Source organism: Diprion similis, chromosome 1, assembly GCF_021155765.1.
Source record: "Diprion similis isolate iyDipSimi1 chromosome 1, iyDipSimi1.1, whole genome shotgun sequence".
In the NCBI taxonomy this organism is placed as follows: Eukaryota; Metazoa; Arthropoda; class Insecta; order Hymenoptera; family Diprionidae; genus Diprion; species Diprion similis.
In genome coordinates, this window is record NC_060105.1 from 14,056,291 (window position 1) to 14,074,773 (window position 18,483).

The window sequence follows — 18,483 nt, forward strand, 5'->3', positions numbered from 1 at the left end:
AAGCAAAATTTTCTAACGCAATTCTAACAGCTTCATCGCTTACTTTTAAATTTCAATATTATCCTTTACAAATATTGTTACATTGTTTCCCAAGTGCAGTAATGCAGTAACATTGGACAAGCACGCAGGCACAATGATATTTTAAAACGAATTTCGAATTGAAGTTCTCTTTTTTTGATACAACAAATGTTAATCTGTACATGGGTTACCCTATACGGTAAACATACATTAATCCATTCCCAGTTAAACAGTGTAACTAGGCTCGTTGTACTAAGATTTATAAAAGTTGTGTGGAATTGTCAGATTACGTTTCATTGCCAATAACATTAATGAGGGATTTTTATTTTGTATTGCTATTTCCAACCAATAGAATAAAGTATATTACAAAGGGTAGTATAAAAGTAATTCATGAATTGATCATTATTTTACTTCCTGATTTAAATTGCCCATATTTTTACTTAAAATTCACAAAACATACTCGATTTCACCTGTACCAACCAATGATTGTAACCTTAGTATTCGATCACCTCCAACAAGTGGGCTCCTTTTTCCATATGATACAGTGTTGATTTCTATCAATTACCAGGCGTTGGTATTTCGAGTAAACTAGATAAGCCTAATCGTTCAGTCACTGTTAATTGAGTCTTTGCAGCATCCTTCAGACTGAAGATGTGTGTCAACTCCATCTCTGTGCGACCTAGTGCCAACGCTTTATCAAAAAGTTCAATCGCCTCTTTAAGATTACCTCTGAAATCAGAATGGAAAGTAAGGACTCAAAATTATGAAAATTTTGAAACAATATTTTTTATCCATAATGACACGGCAGAAATCATACCTTTGTACTTCAATGGTTCCCAATGTCTCGTAACCGAATTCACATTTATCATCCAATTTCAATGCTTTGTTGATATACTCGATCGCCTTATTGATGTTTCCATTCCATTGTAAGTGCAATAACCCCCTGTGTACGTGAATGTTGGCATTATTTGGATCTCTTTCAATTGCTTTAGCAAAATAAGAATCTGCCTTAGCGTAATCTTGCGCGTCACATAAGATCTGTATTAATAAGAAAAACATCTGTTAAATTGTCATTTTCTTGAAAAAAAAAAGAACTCATTCAATTGAAGCCGCCATTTATTATTCACTGTTAGTACTTTGTAGAAGTAATTCTGTATTTGAGATGTAATAAGATAAATACTAAGTTTCAAAACAAGAAGCAAACAAAACTAATCTGAGTTCATTTTTTCATATTATGCAGGTAAAAACAAATACATGTTTAATCCTAGAACGGTAACAGGGGGTGAAAAAACACCCCACACGAATTTAAATTCTCTGTCGCAAGGAAACAGCTTGCATTTTCGATTAAACTACAGTTTCGATTGATCACATTTTGGAACTTCCGCAAAGAGGGTTTTGAGTCACATGATTGTTTATTAGAAAACGAAGAAAATGATGCAAATGATATGATGTACCCGAGAGATGGAATTTACAAGATTAGAGCCTTTTTTCACCCCTTGTTACCAGAATAGGTGAGAAAAAAAAAATTATGTTACCGTTATAGAGTTAAAATATTCTTGACCTCGAGATTCGTGTGTAAAAAAAATATGTACCTGTGCGTAGAGTGTGTAGCATTCTGCACAGTCCGGAAATTTCTCAAATGCCCGTTTAAATTCCGTCATGACGTCAGTTACCTTGTTCATGTCCTTTGACACCACAGCATGCCGATAATCCGTATAACATTTTTGAACAAACGCAATGTCAAAATCAGGATTAAGATCCACTGCTTTTTGGAAATCGTCTTTAGCATCATTTATTTTTTCCAAAAGCAGATTCACCTGTAATCAATTACAATGCTAAGTTTTATTATTTTTATTTGGTTTGATAAACATACGGTACCTTTTTATTCTGTGATACAAGAATGAAATACTATTTTTGATCACTGAACTATCCCCAAACTGAAATGTGAACTGATATATAAGGTGACCCGTGTCTACTGCGACAGTGAGGGCTGTTTCGGAGGTCAATGACTCTTTATCGCACTCATACAGTTTATAGGTATCCATAGCATGTCAAACCTATGTTCCAGACTATTTATTTTGAGAGGAATAGTTTGCCCCACCCATGTAGACGAGTAAGTGGATTGGTGAGCAGAAAGAGAGACGATAGAGAAGTATCAGTTCTCTTTTTCTACTTTCTACCCAGTATGAAAGAGTGGGATTCTTCCATAATAAGTCATTCGAGCCCCGAGTCAGAAAATGTAGAGGACAAGCACTGTATATGCCGCTAGCAAATAGTAATGCTACAATTAGACAACCACACCGGTATACAACTATCTTTTTTAGGATAGTTTGTGACGGCTTTGTCACACAGCAATTTACATTTCAGTTAGACTATATTTCAGCGTTCATGATGATGTGCTTACCTGTCCCCTGTGATGGTAAATATCTCCACATTTTGGGTCAATCTCGATCGCTCTTTCAAAATCAAGGAAACACTTTTCAGGGTCCTCTAATTGCATGTACATACTGGCCCTTTTTATCAAAGCATTCACTTTCAGTTCGTCATTCGTACTATTGCTGTCTATGATTTTCGCAAGATCTGCACTAGCGTCCTCGTGATGTCCTAATAATAGATAGAACGTAGCGCGAAGAAGGTATACCTCCATACAAGATTCTGGTACAAAATCAGGATGTTCAATTTCCTCAGTACAGTAAGATATCACATCGTCATATTTCTCTTCCCTGATTGTCTGCTTGGCTTTAGCATAGCCTCTGCAATTGCGAAAAAAAATATTAATACAATTTTGCGTATTTTTTTGACAAAAATCTCCAAACAACATGCATAATCTTTGGAAAATATATCTGAGCTATACAAATCACTTTATTTTAACAAGTTTAAAATAATCTCTGCAATAACCGATAAGACTGAAATTGTCAGCACTGCAACAAAGCAGTAACACTCCTCGATATAGTGTACCCCTGATATCAGGATTTCAAGATATCACATGATTTCATAGATTTCACGACCTTATAAGCGTCACTAATGTTTCCACTAATGGTTCACCACTCAGACTTAGAACAGTAGCCGTTGAGATTGAGTTAATACATGTTAAATTACGAGGATAAAGGATCATTGACTCTTATTGACTGTGAAACGTTAGAGAAGTCCGAAGATGGAAAATATCTTCCTTTTTTGGAAAACCCGTCGGGTTGCAGTAATAGAACATTGTGTATCATGGATGGAGAGAAGGCGATGACGCAAATTAAATTCCCTTCTGCCCAAGAGTACACGATTGTTTTGTGCTACTATTTTTGAAAGATTGCCTGTCACGCACGTCTAACGGGCACAAAAATAAGCAGTTTTTAAGCGCACTTCGCATGCTGGTGAACATACAATATTGCGCTCAGTACAGCCGTTGTGCCGTGCTGTACCGGGCGCAAACTTGTGTCCATCTACTCACCAGTGCATGTTAAACCAACAATTTGGCCCCTGCTTCATATCTGGGAAAAGGTAGTTCTTCAAAAGGGATTGAACGTAAGAAAAAAAAATCGAATTCACTATTTTAGAAGATAGCAATAAAAAGTTAACTTATTAACTCTGAAACAAGTTCACGAAATAGATTTTGGCATATGTTCTCAATTTACGTACGTAGTAGGCTCAGCGATTTCAGGTTCGTCAAGTTTAGTCAGAATTGGGTCCTTACTGAAAGCACTGAAGTATGTTTTGATGAAGTGCTTACTCGGCATAACTGATTTTCTATTTGCCATGTGTTCCTTTGCATGTTGCTTGCCTAAAGTATTATAAACACATTTTGGTACTAAAATATGAGTATTTGAAAATAATCTGAAGCATTTTTCATTAATTCGAGTTACATATAAGAAGGTCATGAACAGTTCAATTTGTAAATTAGAGTAGAATTAAGATTACACAATATTTTTGTTCTACATGAACATTAGAATAAGAAAACTAAACAAACATCACTGGATAGATTTCTTACATACCAAGCTGTTTCAGAATTCTGTCAGCCATCACAAGCGTTGATTGATTAGAAAATTGTTCAAGGATGCAAGCAGCTGTAACATCTTCCAGAACAGACACTAGCTCCTTACTGTGTTCGAGAGCTCGTGCTCTGCGTTGCAGCGCTTTTACATATCGAGGATTTAATTCCAATGCTTTTGTACAGTCTGCTTTGACTGCGCTGTATTTTCTCTGTGTGATAAAATACGTGATTAGATAGCTGTATTTTTTGCATATTTAAGTCTTATAAGCTTTAAAGAAATTCTTTTAACTACTTTACATTACAGGTATTATTTCTAATACATACATTAGTTCAAAACATTACTATATTACAAAATATGACCTTAGGAGGTGGATCACATAACTTACAGCTTAGGTTTAGCATTTTCATATTTTGGTAGCCTTCAGCTAATCAAAAACATTTCCTAACCAATTTTCTGGTTCGATGCTAATGAAATTTAGATGATAAGTTTCAGGAGGTAGACACTGCCATTTCACTGATGAATTATTCGTTAGGCTTGGATCAAACTGTAGCCAAGATAATAACGATTGATCCAATAAAGATATTATAGAATATTTTACATTATCACTGAAGTAGTTAGTAATTCAGTGTTTGTGGTAACCACAAATGCAACGAAATAAAATTTTATGTTCTACACTTTTTTCCCATGGTTATAGTGTCAGTTTGGTCCAAATTTTTCGAATAAAGTGTGGAGTGGAGTAGTAAGTGTCTACCTCCTAATAAGTTTAAGGACGTTGCCTAGTAAGCTCACATGGGAGATTCGGCTTCAGTTTGAAGTTCAACGTTTTGAACTCATCGCGGGGATTATCATAACCATTGTAGAATGGCACAAAATGAAATCTCTTTGGTGTGACGGTCAGTTTTTACCAAAAAAAGATTTTCTTGATGAAGGTTTGACCCGACATGGCCGGCCATTATCAGATCTATAATATTACATACGAATATAACGTACTGTCAATGTCAATAGCTTATAATACAAGAGTACTTTAGAGAATTTAACCATATGACTTGGCCATTACAACAAACTCACAATAAAAACCTTATAAATTTAATGTTCCTGGGGGTACATTAGGTTGTAAAATACATTCGGTAGAAAATTATAATTTTTGGAAAGTAGTAAATTTAAAACTTTTTTCAAGTAATTATGTCGATAAGTATTAGGAAATAAAATGAGTGATGTATGAAAGTTTTAGCAAACGAATGTACTAATTACATGATCTATTACATAACCGTAACTACACTCAAGTCTGGTATTATCAAAATGGTCTGAAATTGCAAGGAGCATCTTCCAGTATGCAAAATTTCGGCTGAGCTGTAACTAGAAATAAACATGTACAAGCAAGAACATCGAAATGCGTAGGTTAAATCAAATACATATAGGATATAAAACAAAAACTGTACATAACATCACTGCAAAATTGTTATAATATAATAGATAAAAGCTGTAATATACAAATAATCACACACCTCTGTACAGTCTGTTACGTATTGACTTTTTATAACTGGGAATCAGTAAATTTTCACTGCTTCAAATTTAGAGGAATGGATATGTAGACCGCATTCTATTTTCTATTTCCTCAATTTCTCCTACTAATAAAAAGCTAAATTTTTACTGCCATGGCCTTTTTTTTCGTTCATCTTATTACTTGCCTTGTTTCACCCATGGTGAATGAACGATCGACCTTTAGAGGGCCGGCACTTTTCTCTTGAAATTCGATATTTTTTAGAGGTTTGATTTACGTATATAAATAGTCAACATGTCCGGTTGAGTTTCCGAGTTACCTGCTGACTCCAAAAAGAGCTAAGCCGGGCCTCTAAAGGTTAAAAACTTGATCGAAGATTTTGAGGAAATATCCGTAATCAAAGGAAGCCCGCACTCTCCGCTTATTAAATCACGTGTTCAAGGACTTCAGAACGTTGCTACTTCTGTTAGGCGGCCTAGGCCGAAAATTTGCGGTTTTATGCATGATTTCATTGGTTTTAATCTTAAATTGGAGGTAAAGGGTATATTCAATTCATCTATATGTTTCGTATAATGCCAAAAAAAAAATGTTGCATCCGAATATTACAACCGAAAATATATCCAATTTTGGCAGTTCTTCAGGTTTTTTATGAAACTGAAAAAGAATGTCAAAATTTGGAAAAATACAGAGCATAAATTGCTCCTTCGTCTTCCAAATGCTTCCAAGATAATTTCGATATCTTTACAAATGATGAAGATAATTTGTATCTAGTGAGGATCTACAATCGCTGACTGCGCAAGAAGTTGGCAACGTCCTTAAATATGAAATGTAATAGGGAATACGAAATTCCTGTACGGCTCTTGACATATATGTTTTTAAAGCATTTTTATTTCCTGAAACAAAGAGGTAAGCAGTGCATATTACGATCCTATATATCCTACCAACTGGTCATAAGCTGCCGCTCTGTTTTGGTAAAATGTTGCTAGATCCATGGTATTTTCTTTCGGACAGGTTTCAATGGCCTTGTTATAAGATAGAATTGCTTCGTCGTATTTTCCAGATTTGAAGTAACTGTTTCCTTCATTCTTGTACTGTGTTGCCTTTTCCAATGGAGTTTGTGCAGGAAATATTTTTTTGAACTGTAATTTATAAATATAATTACCATAGAATTTTATAAGCTTACAATTCATAACCCTTAACCCTTTTACTCACAGTGTGATGCTCAGCGTCCCACCTCGCAAATTTTCAAAACTAAAGAGCCATTTCAATTTCACATTTTATTCCGCTCAATATTTTGGCCTGAATTTTATTACTCGGGGGTTTTTGGGGTCGCTGATCCCGAATCTGAAGTAAGAATTCGATCGTTTCTAAATCCAAGTTGGCGAGTTCAAAATGGCGATACATACAAATTCCAACTTCAGTTTCGTCATGAGCGACGGCAAGAACACCCGAGTAACAAAATTCAAGCCGACATATTGAGTGGAGAAATGTATACAATGCAAATCGATTTTAACTAATGAAAAACGTTATTACTTGTGGTGCTGGGTGCAAGATTGGTCCAATAATGATGCAAGATTATTGCTCTGATTGTAAGAGCTCGTGTCAGTACATTGTAAATATGATAAACTTTACAACCGAAATCACAATGGAACTTGTGGTCTACTGCTAGGTAGTAGAGAGTTCAATTTTATACTAAATTTCTGTATACGAAATAGATTTTGTTTTTTTTTTAGGACTTTTCAGCCGTAAAATGTAATAAGAAATGCTATAAAGCCAAACTCGGTACTACCACTACCTATAATACACCACAAGTTCCATTGTGATTTTGGTTATATGGGATCACCATATTTACACTGCATTTATACAAGCTCACACACTCAGGGAAAAAATCTTCCACCAATTTTGTCAGTAAAACATGGTGTCACGGACGAAATGAATAAATTCAATTAAATAAGTTCGCATGTTTTACTTACATACCTAAACCCGAATATTGTCAACAATTATCGATTTATACTATACTACTAAGAAAAGGAAATCCCTTGTTATCAAATCTGAATGAAAAAACCAGAGAGAGAGGAGAGCTGAGAAGGCAGTCTAGCGAGACAGTCGGTCGAGCAAGGGATCGAAATCGGAGAAGGGGGTAAACAAGTCTGGATCCAAACTACGAGCGAGGCCAACGTAATATTTGGAGCGCTTGATCGGCGAGTGCCAAGTGGCATTCGAACGACATCAACGCAAGTATAGCTGCGAGCGGTCGACTTGTTTAGCATTAGTTCCATTCAATTTAGTTTTGGGTCGCTAGGTCATGTTGACTTGCGTCAACCTTGAGTTGCTTAGGGAGACTCGTAGTAGTCCGTGAGGTAGCGGCGAGCGGCACCTTATCAGGGTTCTGGCGCAGAACGCTCGCCACTTACCCGTGAGCTGGTAAGATTTACGAATCATAACATGTCCTAGGCGCGTCTGTACTAAATCAGTTATGGAATTAAAAAACAAGGGGCAAGCAAACAAGCCATTTTGATTCTACTACCCCTACCTCGTTTATTGAGTCGGAAGTATCGGAAGGTTGGCGGTGGTAGATGTACACGCACACGTACGTATTAGTACTGGGTACAAATAGACATTGGAGTCTGCATGTCCGTCAATTACACATGGTGCGTGATAAGTTTGTCCAGCACTACTAGTAACACAGCGTTTACAACTAGCTACAATATGTGTGCACCGAGTATGTTTTTCGTAGAATTTCCCCTTTACTATTAGTAGAAAACTGGAGTAACCGCACTCACTGTCAGTGCACTAACACAGCCATTTGAAAACGGTTGAAAATACAGTCGACAACTCCAGGGTGAACAGGAACAGCCTTAGGATAACCAGTTGAAAATGCTAAAGAGCTTTTCGTAGTATAATTGAACCTCAAGCACTAATGTTTCAGGCGTTAACGTCACTTGTGCTCCGGGCACTGAAAACTCTCTACTCCTGCGCCGGTACTGACGACATAACTTTAACCCTAACCTCAACCACATAGGATTTCCACTGCACAAAGCGTTGTCTTGGGTGCCAGGCCAGATGATACGTTCCTGATGCTCGTCGTTCATTGACTGTAAGGAGGGTTAGGTAATTTTTTTAGTACCTAAAACAATTTGTTTTCAGCTTCGTGAATGCTAGAAATCCCATTGTACTTGTCGTACTTGTCGAAGAACTCACACTTGAATATGTACATATTCTAAGCTGGAATAACCACCTTGGGAAAATTGGTTCGGATTTTTTGTCACCAATTTGTAGCCGCTTCCCGATTTTGTTGCTTCAACCGTTTCGTTGAAATCGATGGCGATTCCGAGTCAAGATAAAAATATCAAAACCACGCCTAAGAGAGGAATTAAAAGATTAGTAATAAATCAATAGACTAGACCATATTTTATTGCTATTTGGTTGCTGTTGAGTCATAATAATTTGGGCGCATAAATATCAACCTTTGCTGAAAAACCACTATCCCCATACTCTCCAAGCACGAGAGAATTGGGAAACTGGTATGATTTCTTCAAGTTCTTGCGCGCGATTCCTGCTCGCCGATATACTTTCTCAAAAGATGTCTGCGGTAAAACTTTGTTGCTGCACCCCGGCTCTACAAACGCCATCCCCATCCTCTTGAAAGCAATATCTTTTTCGTGCCAGCAATCCTGCGGCGTAAAAAGTAGCAACATTTCGGCGATGAACCCTTTTCCTGCATTTGTTGCTCAAAAAATACGATTCGGGATTTCGTTTCTCTGCAATTTCAGCCACAATCTCCATCTCTGAATTTGTTTCTCGCTAATTTCGGCCACAATCTCCCTCCCATTTTGGTCACAATGTCTCTCCCCAAAATTGTTACTCAACAAATCCGGGTCCGGAATTTTGCTACCCAGTAATTCCGGCCACCAGCAGTTGTGGAAAGAAACAATGTGGCTGAAATCGGAAAGTAACAAAATCCCTGACGCGTATTTGCTGTTATTTGTTCAACAGCAAATGTGGACAGAGAGATTGTGGTCGAAATTGCGGAGGAACGAAATCTCCGACTCGTATTTCTTGAGCAACAAATGCAGGAAGAGTTACTACTTTTTACGCTGCAGGATCGCTAGCACAAGAAAGATAATGCTTCAAGGGGATGAGGGTGTGTTTTACAAAGCCGGAGTACGGCAACAAAATTTTGCCGCCGACATTTTTCGACAAAATATATCGAAGAGCAGAAATCATGCGCGAGAATTTGAAGCAATCATACTATTCTACTAGTTTTCTCGTACTTTGAGAGTATGGGGATAGTGGTTTTTGATTAAGGGTTGATATTTATGCGTCCAAATTATTATGACTCAACAGCAACCAAATAGAAACAAAATATGGTCTAGTCTATTGATTTATTACTAATTTTTTAATTTCTTTCTTATGCGTGGTTTTGCTAACCTCAACTCAAGCTGGCATAGCCATCGATTCCGGCGAAAAGATTGGAGCAGCAAAATCAGGAACGCAACAATAAATTAGCAACAATAGAATACTAAATCTCTATTGCAATCTGTGGGGACAAGAGCCTATTGGGAAACAGGCTGAGAAATAGGAGTCAGACGGGGACGCTCGCGATGACGGACCGACGAGAGTGCAAGTGAAGTGACAATCTGACCAAATCCGGTGTATATGGTGAGACATCACCAGTTAAAACTCTTAATTAAAAAGTGACCATCGGCAGATAAACTCCAAGTGCCACGTATGCGATTTTGTAATCAGCAGGAGACTATTTTATAACAACCAAACTTGAGTTCCCAGGATATGTATGGCGGACATAATTTACCTAACGCACAGGAATGGATAACAAATAAATGTTCTGGAAAAAAAGTAAGACGTACACGAATATTTGACTGGTGAAAATAAACTTGAAAATTACCCTTACGTTATTATTTACGATCTCGTTATTTCACCCAACTCAAAATACTTGTTACAAATCCGAACTCATTTTTCCGACGTGGGCATTCTAGCTTAGAATACACACGTATTGGTTACACCGACGTACGAGAAAGGAGATAAACTGGTCCCGGCAAATTATCTACATTTTTCTATCACACTAACGTCGACTGTCCGTACATGAAACGAATCATAGTTGAATACGTAAGGCTGTTTTCCGAACGAAACAGGATAATCCCGAGAAATCAACATGGATTTATTGCCGGTACGCTGGTGAGCCCTATCCTAATCGCAGCAAGCTTTGATTTGACTCTTGCACATGATAAAGGAGTTATTCCACGTCAAGCGGCACGGATGTGGCCAAATATATACCTCGATGTTGCTGATTCTCTCGCAATTTTTTTTACAGATTCTCTGAGCAAAATGACTGCATCAAACAATTTTTTTTTCAACTCGAATGATTCAAAAGTTACAACGGGTTGAATTTTTCAAAAAACCAAAAAAAATCGAAATCGTGCTCCCCTTTAAATGTCAATATTTCCGGTTCTCTTCGTCGTACAGATTGCTGTCGAAATTCATTTCGAAGCTCTTGAATTGTTCTTTCGTCTTGTTTATTTCAAATTTATGAAATCAATGATTTTCCATTTATTATAAACAATCATATTAATTAAACGTGATTTTCAAGATGACGACCCCCTTTGAAAATGTTGAAAAAAATACAAGCGCGTTCTTTGGTTCATTTTCTAAAAAATCTGAAAATTTGAAAGCGGAACTCCGACGGAAACCATATTTAAAAAGGCAGAGGCAAAGGCGCGGCAGATCCTGTTCGCGTGTAGTTATACGTACTTTAAATTCAAATCAGGTAACAAGCTGTGTGTTAATTTTGCCTTTTATACGATTGGTTTGCGCGGACCCTCAGGTATAATCACCTTTTATTTATCTTTTCAAGTATTCATGACCTCCTTTGACTAGCGAAATGCATTATATTATTTGACTATTTGAGTATTGTTTTGACACTTGCCAGATTCACATAAATTTTCTGTCACGTAGCTTCAAACGACTCACAAGTATTTTATAATCTTCGAAGGGGTTCAAAGTTAAATCATAATCAATCATCAATAATCATTGTGGCGCCAAAACATATAAGTTATGCCTGTTGCATCAACCCGCTCAATTTCGAAAGGCACTCAAGAAAATTCGCGAAAAATTTGCGACGTATAGTTCCGACAATGCTACAGAAGTTGAAAATGAAAAATGTAACAGTCTACAAATATGAAGATTTATGACTATTGTCGGTTGAAACTTGCAAATATGCCTGAAATCGGTCAAGTGCCGCAGAGACTACTAAGCCAAGGAAAAGATCTGTGAATGTTTTGAAACTAATTGAGAGTTTAATTGAATTGGGGATATCACCCATTAGTAAAAGAAAGTTACTGCAGAAGAAATATCCTCAAGACAAATTGAAAAAATTACGCTAAACACTAGCTTCAAAGGTATTTCATATTGAAGGTGAAATTGAAACGTAATCGGAAGAAAATCAACAAACAGTGAAATAATTCAAAAATCAAAGCAAAAGTTTCATTATACAAATGACCGGAAGAAGAAAATTCAATTTTTAACAATATTTCAAAATTGTTCATTTCTCGAAATTCATAAAAACTTCGATGTTCCGACACGGATGATTGCTGTAGCCAAAAAAACAGCGGAAAAACACGAAATTATATCAACCCACAACGTGAACAATGGTAAAAAATTGAACTAAGATACACTGACCTATATGGTGGATTTTGATTTATCTGATCTCATTAGTCGTGTGCTGGCGGGTAAAAAACATTATGCAAAAAGAATGATCAGAAAATACAAAAACAGAAACGACTGATACTTTCCAATTGAAAAGAAACATACCGCACCTTCAAGAAAAAGTACCCCGATTTGAAAATGGGCTTTCCAAAGTTTTGTGAGCTAAGGCCAAGATACTGCGCACTCCCTGGAGCTAGTGGGACTCAATCAGTTTTTGTATGCGCGATCCATGAAAATGTGAAACTGTTGTGAAATGGTGCAAGAATAGCACAATTGACAAAAAATATGCCGCAGCCGTTAAATAATTACAAAGATTGTTTGGAACGAATGATGTGCAACCCACCAGCAGCCAAATGTCATCTGAAGCAGTGTATAAGTTGTCCAGGAGAATGTTTAGTGGTCTGCGATTTTGCAGAACATTATGAGTTTGTTATCCAGAACGCGATTCAGGGTGTATATTGGAACAACAACCAAGTGACGATGCACCCTTTCGTGCCTACTATAAAGAAGACGTAACAATTAAGCACAAGAATTATATAGCAATTTCCGAGTGCCTTGAACACGATACCGTTGCCGTCCATGTTTTTCAACGAAAATTTGTGGAGTTTCTAAAGCATGAAACACGTGAAGTTGATAAAATCATTCTCACTTCTCTGATGGAGCCAGCGCACAGTATACAAACAAAATGAATTTTTTGAACGTAAGTCTTTACGAAGAAGACTTTGGAGTTAGCGCAGAATGGAACATCTTTGCTATTTCACGTGGATAAGGGCCTTGTGATAGCATTGGGGGTGCCCTCATTAGATTAACCGCGAGAAGCAATCTGGAACCATCACAAGAATCGATAAATATTTATCCCAAATTTTTTCTTGGGTTAAAAATAATAAGAATATTCAAAATATCTATATGGATTTCTTCAATAATGAGGATTATATGTATAGAAGAAGCCGTTGCATTACAAACTGTATTCGAATGAAGCGAAGTTAGTACGTGGTACATTAACATTTCATTGCATAAAGCGTATTTAAAATAAAAAAATTTGTTGCTAAAAGATGTATATTCTAATGCACAGAAGTCAGTAAAAGCACTGGTTTTCAAATAAATCGAATATTAATAGAAATGAAAATTTGCCATTTACTTCAAGATTTTATTCAAGTGTACCTATAGTTCTGAAGCTGATGTTGAGTAGTTTACTAGTTTGTTATTTAGTACTGTGACGATGTATTTTATTTACAATAGTGCGGACAAACGGTCACGTTTTCATAAACGTAAAATAAATAAGATGAAAGTAATATTTAAGAGCCTCGAAATGAGTTTTATTGCAATCTGTACGACAAAGAGAACCGAAGATATCGACGTTTACAGGAGAGCATGGTTTCGATTATTTTCCGTTTTTCTTCAAAAATTTAACCCCTTGTAACTTTTGAACCATTCGAGTAAAAAAAAATTATTCGATACATTCATTTTGTTCAGAGAATCTGTAAAAAATATTACGACAATTTCAAAGCACATACGGTTAGAAAGGTATCTCGCTCGACGTCGAATAACTCAAGGGAGAATCCATGCAGAGTTTACCTAGCTACGAAAAGGCATTCAACGGAGGTCCATATTGACTGCTAATTAAGAAACTGGAACACCTAAGTATCCGAGGCAAACTGTTCTGGTGAATCAAGGCGTACCTAACAACAAGAACCGCCTAAGTCAGAGTTGGACATGTGCTGTCCAGGCCCAGGGGAGTCACTAGTGGCATGCCACAAGACTCTGTCCTCGGACCACTTTTCTTGGTTTCATATGTTGCTGAACTATCCGCAGTGCTTGAGTCAGGAAATTTTTGTTTATTGAAGAAACGAACTGCTACGGAAACCCACTCGCCCAACACCTACAGAACGCTCTCAACAATTCGCACCAGTGAACATATAACATAAGTGCCTGATCTAAAATACTAATGAAAATTGGCTCCCGGTCGAATTCGCTGTAGTTTTTCAAGGTATCGTACATATTCTCCCGGTCAAAAGATCTCATGGACACAAATCTCAAAAATCAGTAGTTTCCGAGATACAGGTTTCGGAAGAAAGGTGTCCAGGTTTTTTGATATCAATGGATTTCGTGATGTACATGAATTATAGAGGTTTAAGGGGACTTGGAATCAAACAAATCATTCAAAAAACTGTACGGTCGATTCTCAAATATAGGCAGGAAGCCGTGATTGATTCCATCAATACATTGATTTATTCCATAAACTCGCTGGTTTACTGGAAGGAGGTTCAACGTCAGATTTCACGTGAAGAACGAGACCCTGCGACCCTTGCAATAATTGACTTGTCCTATTTTTGACGCGTGTACGGAGTCCTTTATAACTGTCTGAAATTTAGTGAACCATAATACAGTGTAAATAAACTCAGGTTACGTATGCAACGACGTGAGGGTCGTTTATTCCTGAGCGGTAGGAATCTTTTGCGCTTAAGCGCAACCGGAAAGTCGAGCAGTAGGGTTGAATAAATGCGTGGTATTATTAAAATATAAGTTCGACATTTATTGATTGTTTTAAACGGTGGAGACGAAGTAAACAATTTCGAAGGTACACGAAAAGTGCGTAGGTCAAGAGGTGAAGATAAAATGAATTGGAATGAGCAGAACAAAGCATGAGTGAGTGCAGAGAGCAGAGTGCATGATCAGGGTCTGGAAATGAGAGGGTTTAGACAGGTGTGCACAGGATGTGCGAGAGATTGTTTAGTCTAATGAAATGAAGAGACTTCTAGATAAGAGGGACGAAGAATGAGTTGTAAGTGCGAAGAGAGACTGAACACGGAACACGTACTTCTTCAGTTATTCTGGAGATGCAAATTAGTTATTTTCATGTCAATGTATCATTATGTTAACATTACTAACTTCAGTCTCACAGAGCTTTATTCATTCAACAATGAAATGTTTGTACAAAATATACCAAACACAGTACATTGAGGCATGAATTTTGAATTTATTTCAATTATTCATAGAACTATATGTAATTCAGATTTAAGTTGAAATGTACGAGAGACTTCAAGCTGGTGATATTCACTAGGCTGTGTTGAATTGTGCAAAGTTTAGCCGAAGTTAGAGATTCTACTCAGAGAAAAAAACGTGTCAAGAGATGATTTCAAAATTGCTCAAATGTGAGATGAGTACAAATTTTTCCTCTACACGTACGAATAATGCTGTATTTATTTAACAATATAACAACTTCCAGTTACCCAATTTAGTTGTGCTAAATAATCTCGTCAGTCATCTTTTTGAGGAGTTTTGCGTCTACCCGTGAACAAAAGTCCATTAAGTTAGCACACCCAAATTCAAAATACTGATGTTTTTGTTTGAGACTTGTTTGCTCGTTAATTGCTATATTTTTGGTTTATTCGCGATTTTTTTGCTCAATCCCTTCAGCCGAAGCTGGTGGTGCTACTAGCTTTCAATTAGTGAAGTAAGAATCGACGCAAATCGGTTATTTTCGAAAAACGAATGGGACTTGATTTTTTTGCTCAAAGGCAAGGGGTGAGTTTTCCCAGTAAAAAGATGAGCAAAAAAATCAAACTTGTAATTCGGAAACACAAATCGCGGTGTAAAAAAAAATTACCAATTTCCGTCGATTCTTGTCTCTGATTCCAAACTTGCGTGAATTTAGAGGATCAAAATACAGTGCAGGTTTTCATATGATAATAGTCAACTTTTGGCTGGTCATCTCTTTTCCTGCCAAGGAGATGGATTTTAAAGGTAAGAGGATGAACAAAAAATTAGGGTCATCGGTTACTTGAGAAAATAAAAGGCAAAATAATATGGTAACATCTTCTTTTCTATCTGCACCCGTTCTCCATTTCATCACTGTGGCGCTACTAACTTTTTTGATAGCCAGCAGTACCAAAAATGTTAGCAGAAGGGGTTGAGGAAAAAAAATCGCGAATAAAGCAAGACTATAGTAATTGACGAGCAATCAAGTTTCAGGTAAAAAAAATTAACATTTTGAAAGTAGGTGTAACAACTTAATGACCTTGTTCAACAAGTATGTACAAGTGGAAATCTCAAATATTCCAGGTCAGAAAAACTTTGAAAAGATAAGAGTCAAATTTTTTTCCCTTTCAGAATACTGTCTAACCAGCAAGACTGCAGAAGAAAGGATTTCAGTTTGTAGTTTGTAAAAATTGTAAGATGGGTCATGTCGTTCAGACACAAAATCAGTTTACTGAGGTTTGAACTTGGTTTCGCTACAATCAGATAAGGTTCTCTGCAGTTTTCCTTATCTCTTGTACGAATGTGGTTGAATCTATTGAACATCTTAAGACCGTTGCAAACAGATGTGTCAACCCTAGAACCCCAGCATTAGACCATTTGTGTCAATGCTATAAAATATCTACATGTATGCCGATTTTGCAAAAATTATTGAAAAGTTATTCTCAGCATAGCTAAAAATTTTATCATCTACCTAAGCAGAGTTTGTATCTTTTTTGTAACTCTAAATTCCCTGACTTTTCCAGCTATTCTATCCTGAAAACAGCATTATTCCATTTTTTTTCTTAAGATCAATAATACTTTGTACAAAAACGAGTTTAGTTCTTTGGCAGACTCAAAATTCCAATTTCATTTTCGAAATTCCCTGACATTGCCCTGCTGTAAGAAATTCCCTGGGTTTTACTACGTATACTTTAACATAGTCAAATAAGCGACTGGCACGAACAATCCGTAATTGGGCTTTACAGTTGTTGAAGACTATGTTGGGAGTTCTAAGGTTAAGACAGCTGCATAACAATAATTACTGACCCATTCCTCTGACATTCTGTACAATCTTTTCACTTATGGGGTACATTCATTCATGTATGGCAGGGCAGATAGTAATTATTGTCATCATCGTTATTTAAGAAACTAAAGTTAGCAGTGTCAACTGTAATTTTTCCAGTTTATCAAATTAGAAAGCCTGAATGAAGTAAACTGTGACTAAAATATTTTAGATTGCGGGCTAGATATCAGCTTTGAGTTTTACCATTGACTGTGTTTATTTGTTTTACAAAGTAAACTGAAACCGATCACTTAAAACAAGTATTTGAAGAGTAATTGGTAAAAATGACCGCATGGAAGTCACATACATATTATGCAACATGATCCTGTAGCCCATCAGAGCCGTGTCTTATACCTCATGTTTGAGTTGCAGTTTCAGATAGCAATATGAACCGGCAATTCATAAAAACTTCACAATAGTACGACAAAGGCCGAATTTATTCTAATCTGGATAAAAAATTCGGAATGTAATGTGTCATGTTCAGAATGTAATGTGTAGTTAAGTCTGTAGTGCACAGCATAGCACAACATTTCCACATTAATCGAAGGTGAGTAACAATATTCTAGAACACGGGGTCTCCTACACCTGGTTTCTCGCCTGTCTGCAAGCTCTGCACAAGAACATACACACAGAACAAACGGTGAAATATGTACGAGAATTTTGTTGTTTTAGAATCGTCGGATGAATAGAAATATGCGTGAGCCAATAAATCCATTTCTGCGGTACGTGCAAACGGAGATTCTAACCTCATTTTTCGTCTCGCAATCCGAAACTGTTGGAGAGAGATTGTCACTGTCAATCGATTGTTCCACGTCTTTTGAGGTGCCGTTTTCCTTGCCGGCTCCACCTTTTGACCCTCCTCGACGTCTCGGGACCGGCTTCAAACTGTTCTTATAGTACATATAGCCAAGGCCGAGAGCGACCGGTGCACCGACGGCCAACGCAAGTTGCCATTTCGGCAACGACGAGCCCGAAATGCTGGCCGCTCCGCTGGCTGTTGTCATTCTCTGGAAATACTACGCGATAAATCTCTTTCACTCGCCTAAACCGAATAACAATTTTAAGGTTAAAACCAATCCGAATATTAAAAGAATCAGGTGTAATTCACAATTCACACGGACGGTTCAGCGTCGCCACAGGGCGTCGCCTGGTGTCGCCCTGAGTCTCCAAGAGGCTTAAGCTGCTTTTTCACGTGCAGCAAGCAGCTGGATGCAGCAATAAAAATGCTCTGATTGGTCGATGATTCTAGTGCTTTCTTCAGCATCTTGCTGCAAATCAGAGATGTCTTCCGATCTTAGAGCATATAGTATGTATGTATATGGAGGGAGCCTTCTGGCCGTAAAGCGGGAAGACAGAGACGGAAACAGTAACATGGGTAACATGAGGACCTCTCTCTTTATAAACCAGGAACGTAGCGTACTGAGTTTAGTGCCCGCGTCGATGATAGGCACTTATTT

At 37.2% G+C, this 18,483-nt stretch overlaps 1 protein-coding gene across 1 annotated transcript; it reads right to left on the reverse strand.

The window, feature by feature from the left end:
- Nucleotides 1-299: 299 nt before the first annotated feature.
- On the reverse strand, nt 300-18,189 carry LOC124404156 (mitochondrial import receptor subunit TOM70). The gene is made up of 8 exons (XM_046878081.1): nt 17,773-18,189; nt 6,444-6,641; nt 4,002-4,209; nt 3,649-3,790; nt 2,423-2,771; nt 1,611-1,835; nt 836-1,056; nt 300-747 (listed from the first exon to the last, which is right to left on the reverse strand). The coding sequence occupies exons 1-8, from the start codon at nt 18,028-18,030 to the stop codon at nt 576-578; spliced, it is 1,773 nt and encodes a 590-aa protein (XP_046734037.1). The 5' UTR covers nt 18,031-18,189; the 3' UTR covers nt 300-575.
- Nucleotides 18,190-18,483: the final 294 nt, after the last annotated feature.

Excerpts from the sequence above, each read along its gene's own strand:
- LOC124404156 (XM_046878081.1), bottom strand. The coding sequence starts at position 18,030 with ATGACAACAGCCAGCGGAGCGGCCAGCATTTCGGGCTCGTCGTTGCCG. Across the intron at positions 6,642-17,772 it reads ATTGCGAGACGAAAAATGAG|TTCAAAAAAATATTTCCTGC; the intron begins GTTAGAATCTCC and ends TATAAATTACAG. Across the intron at positions 1,836-2,422 it reads TTTACCATCACAGGGGACAG|GTGAATCTGCTTTTGGAAAA; the intron begins GTAAGCACATCA and ends AATTGATTACAG.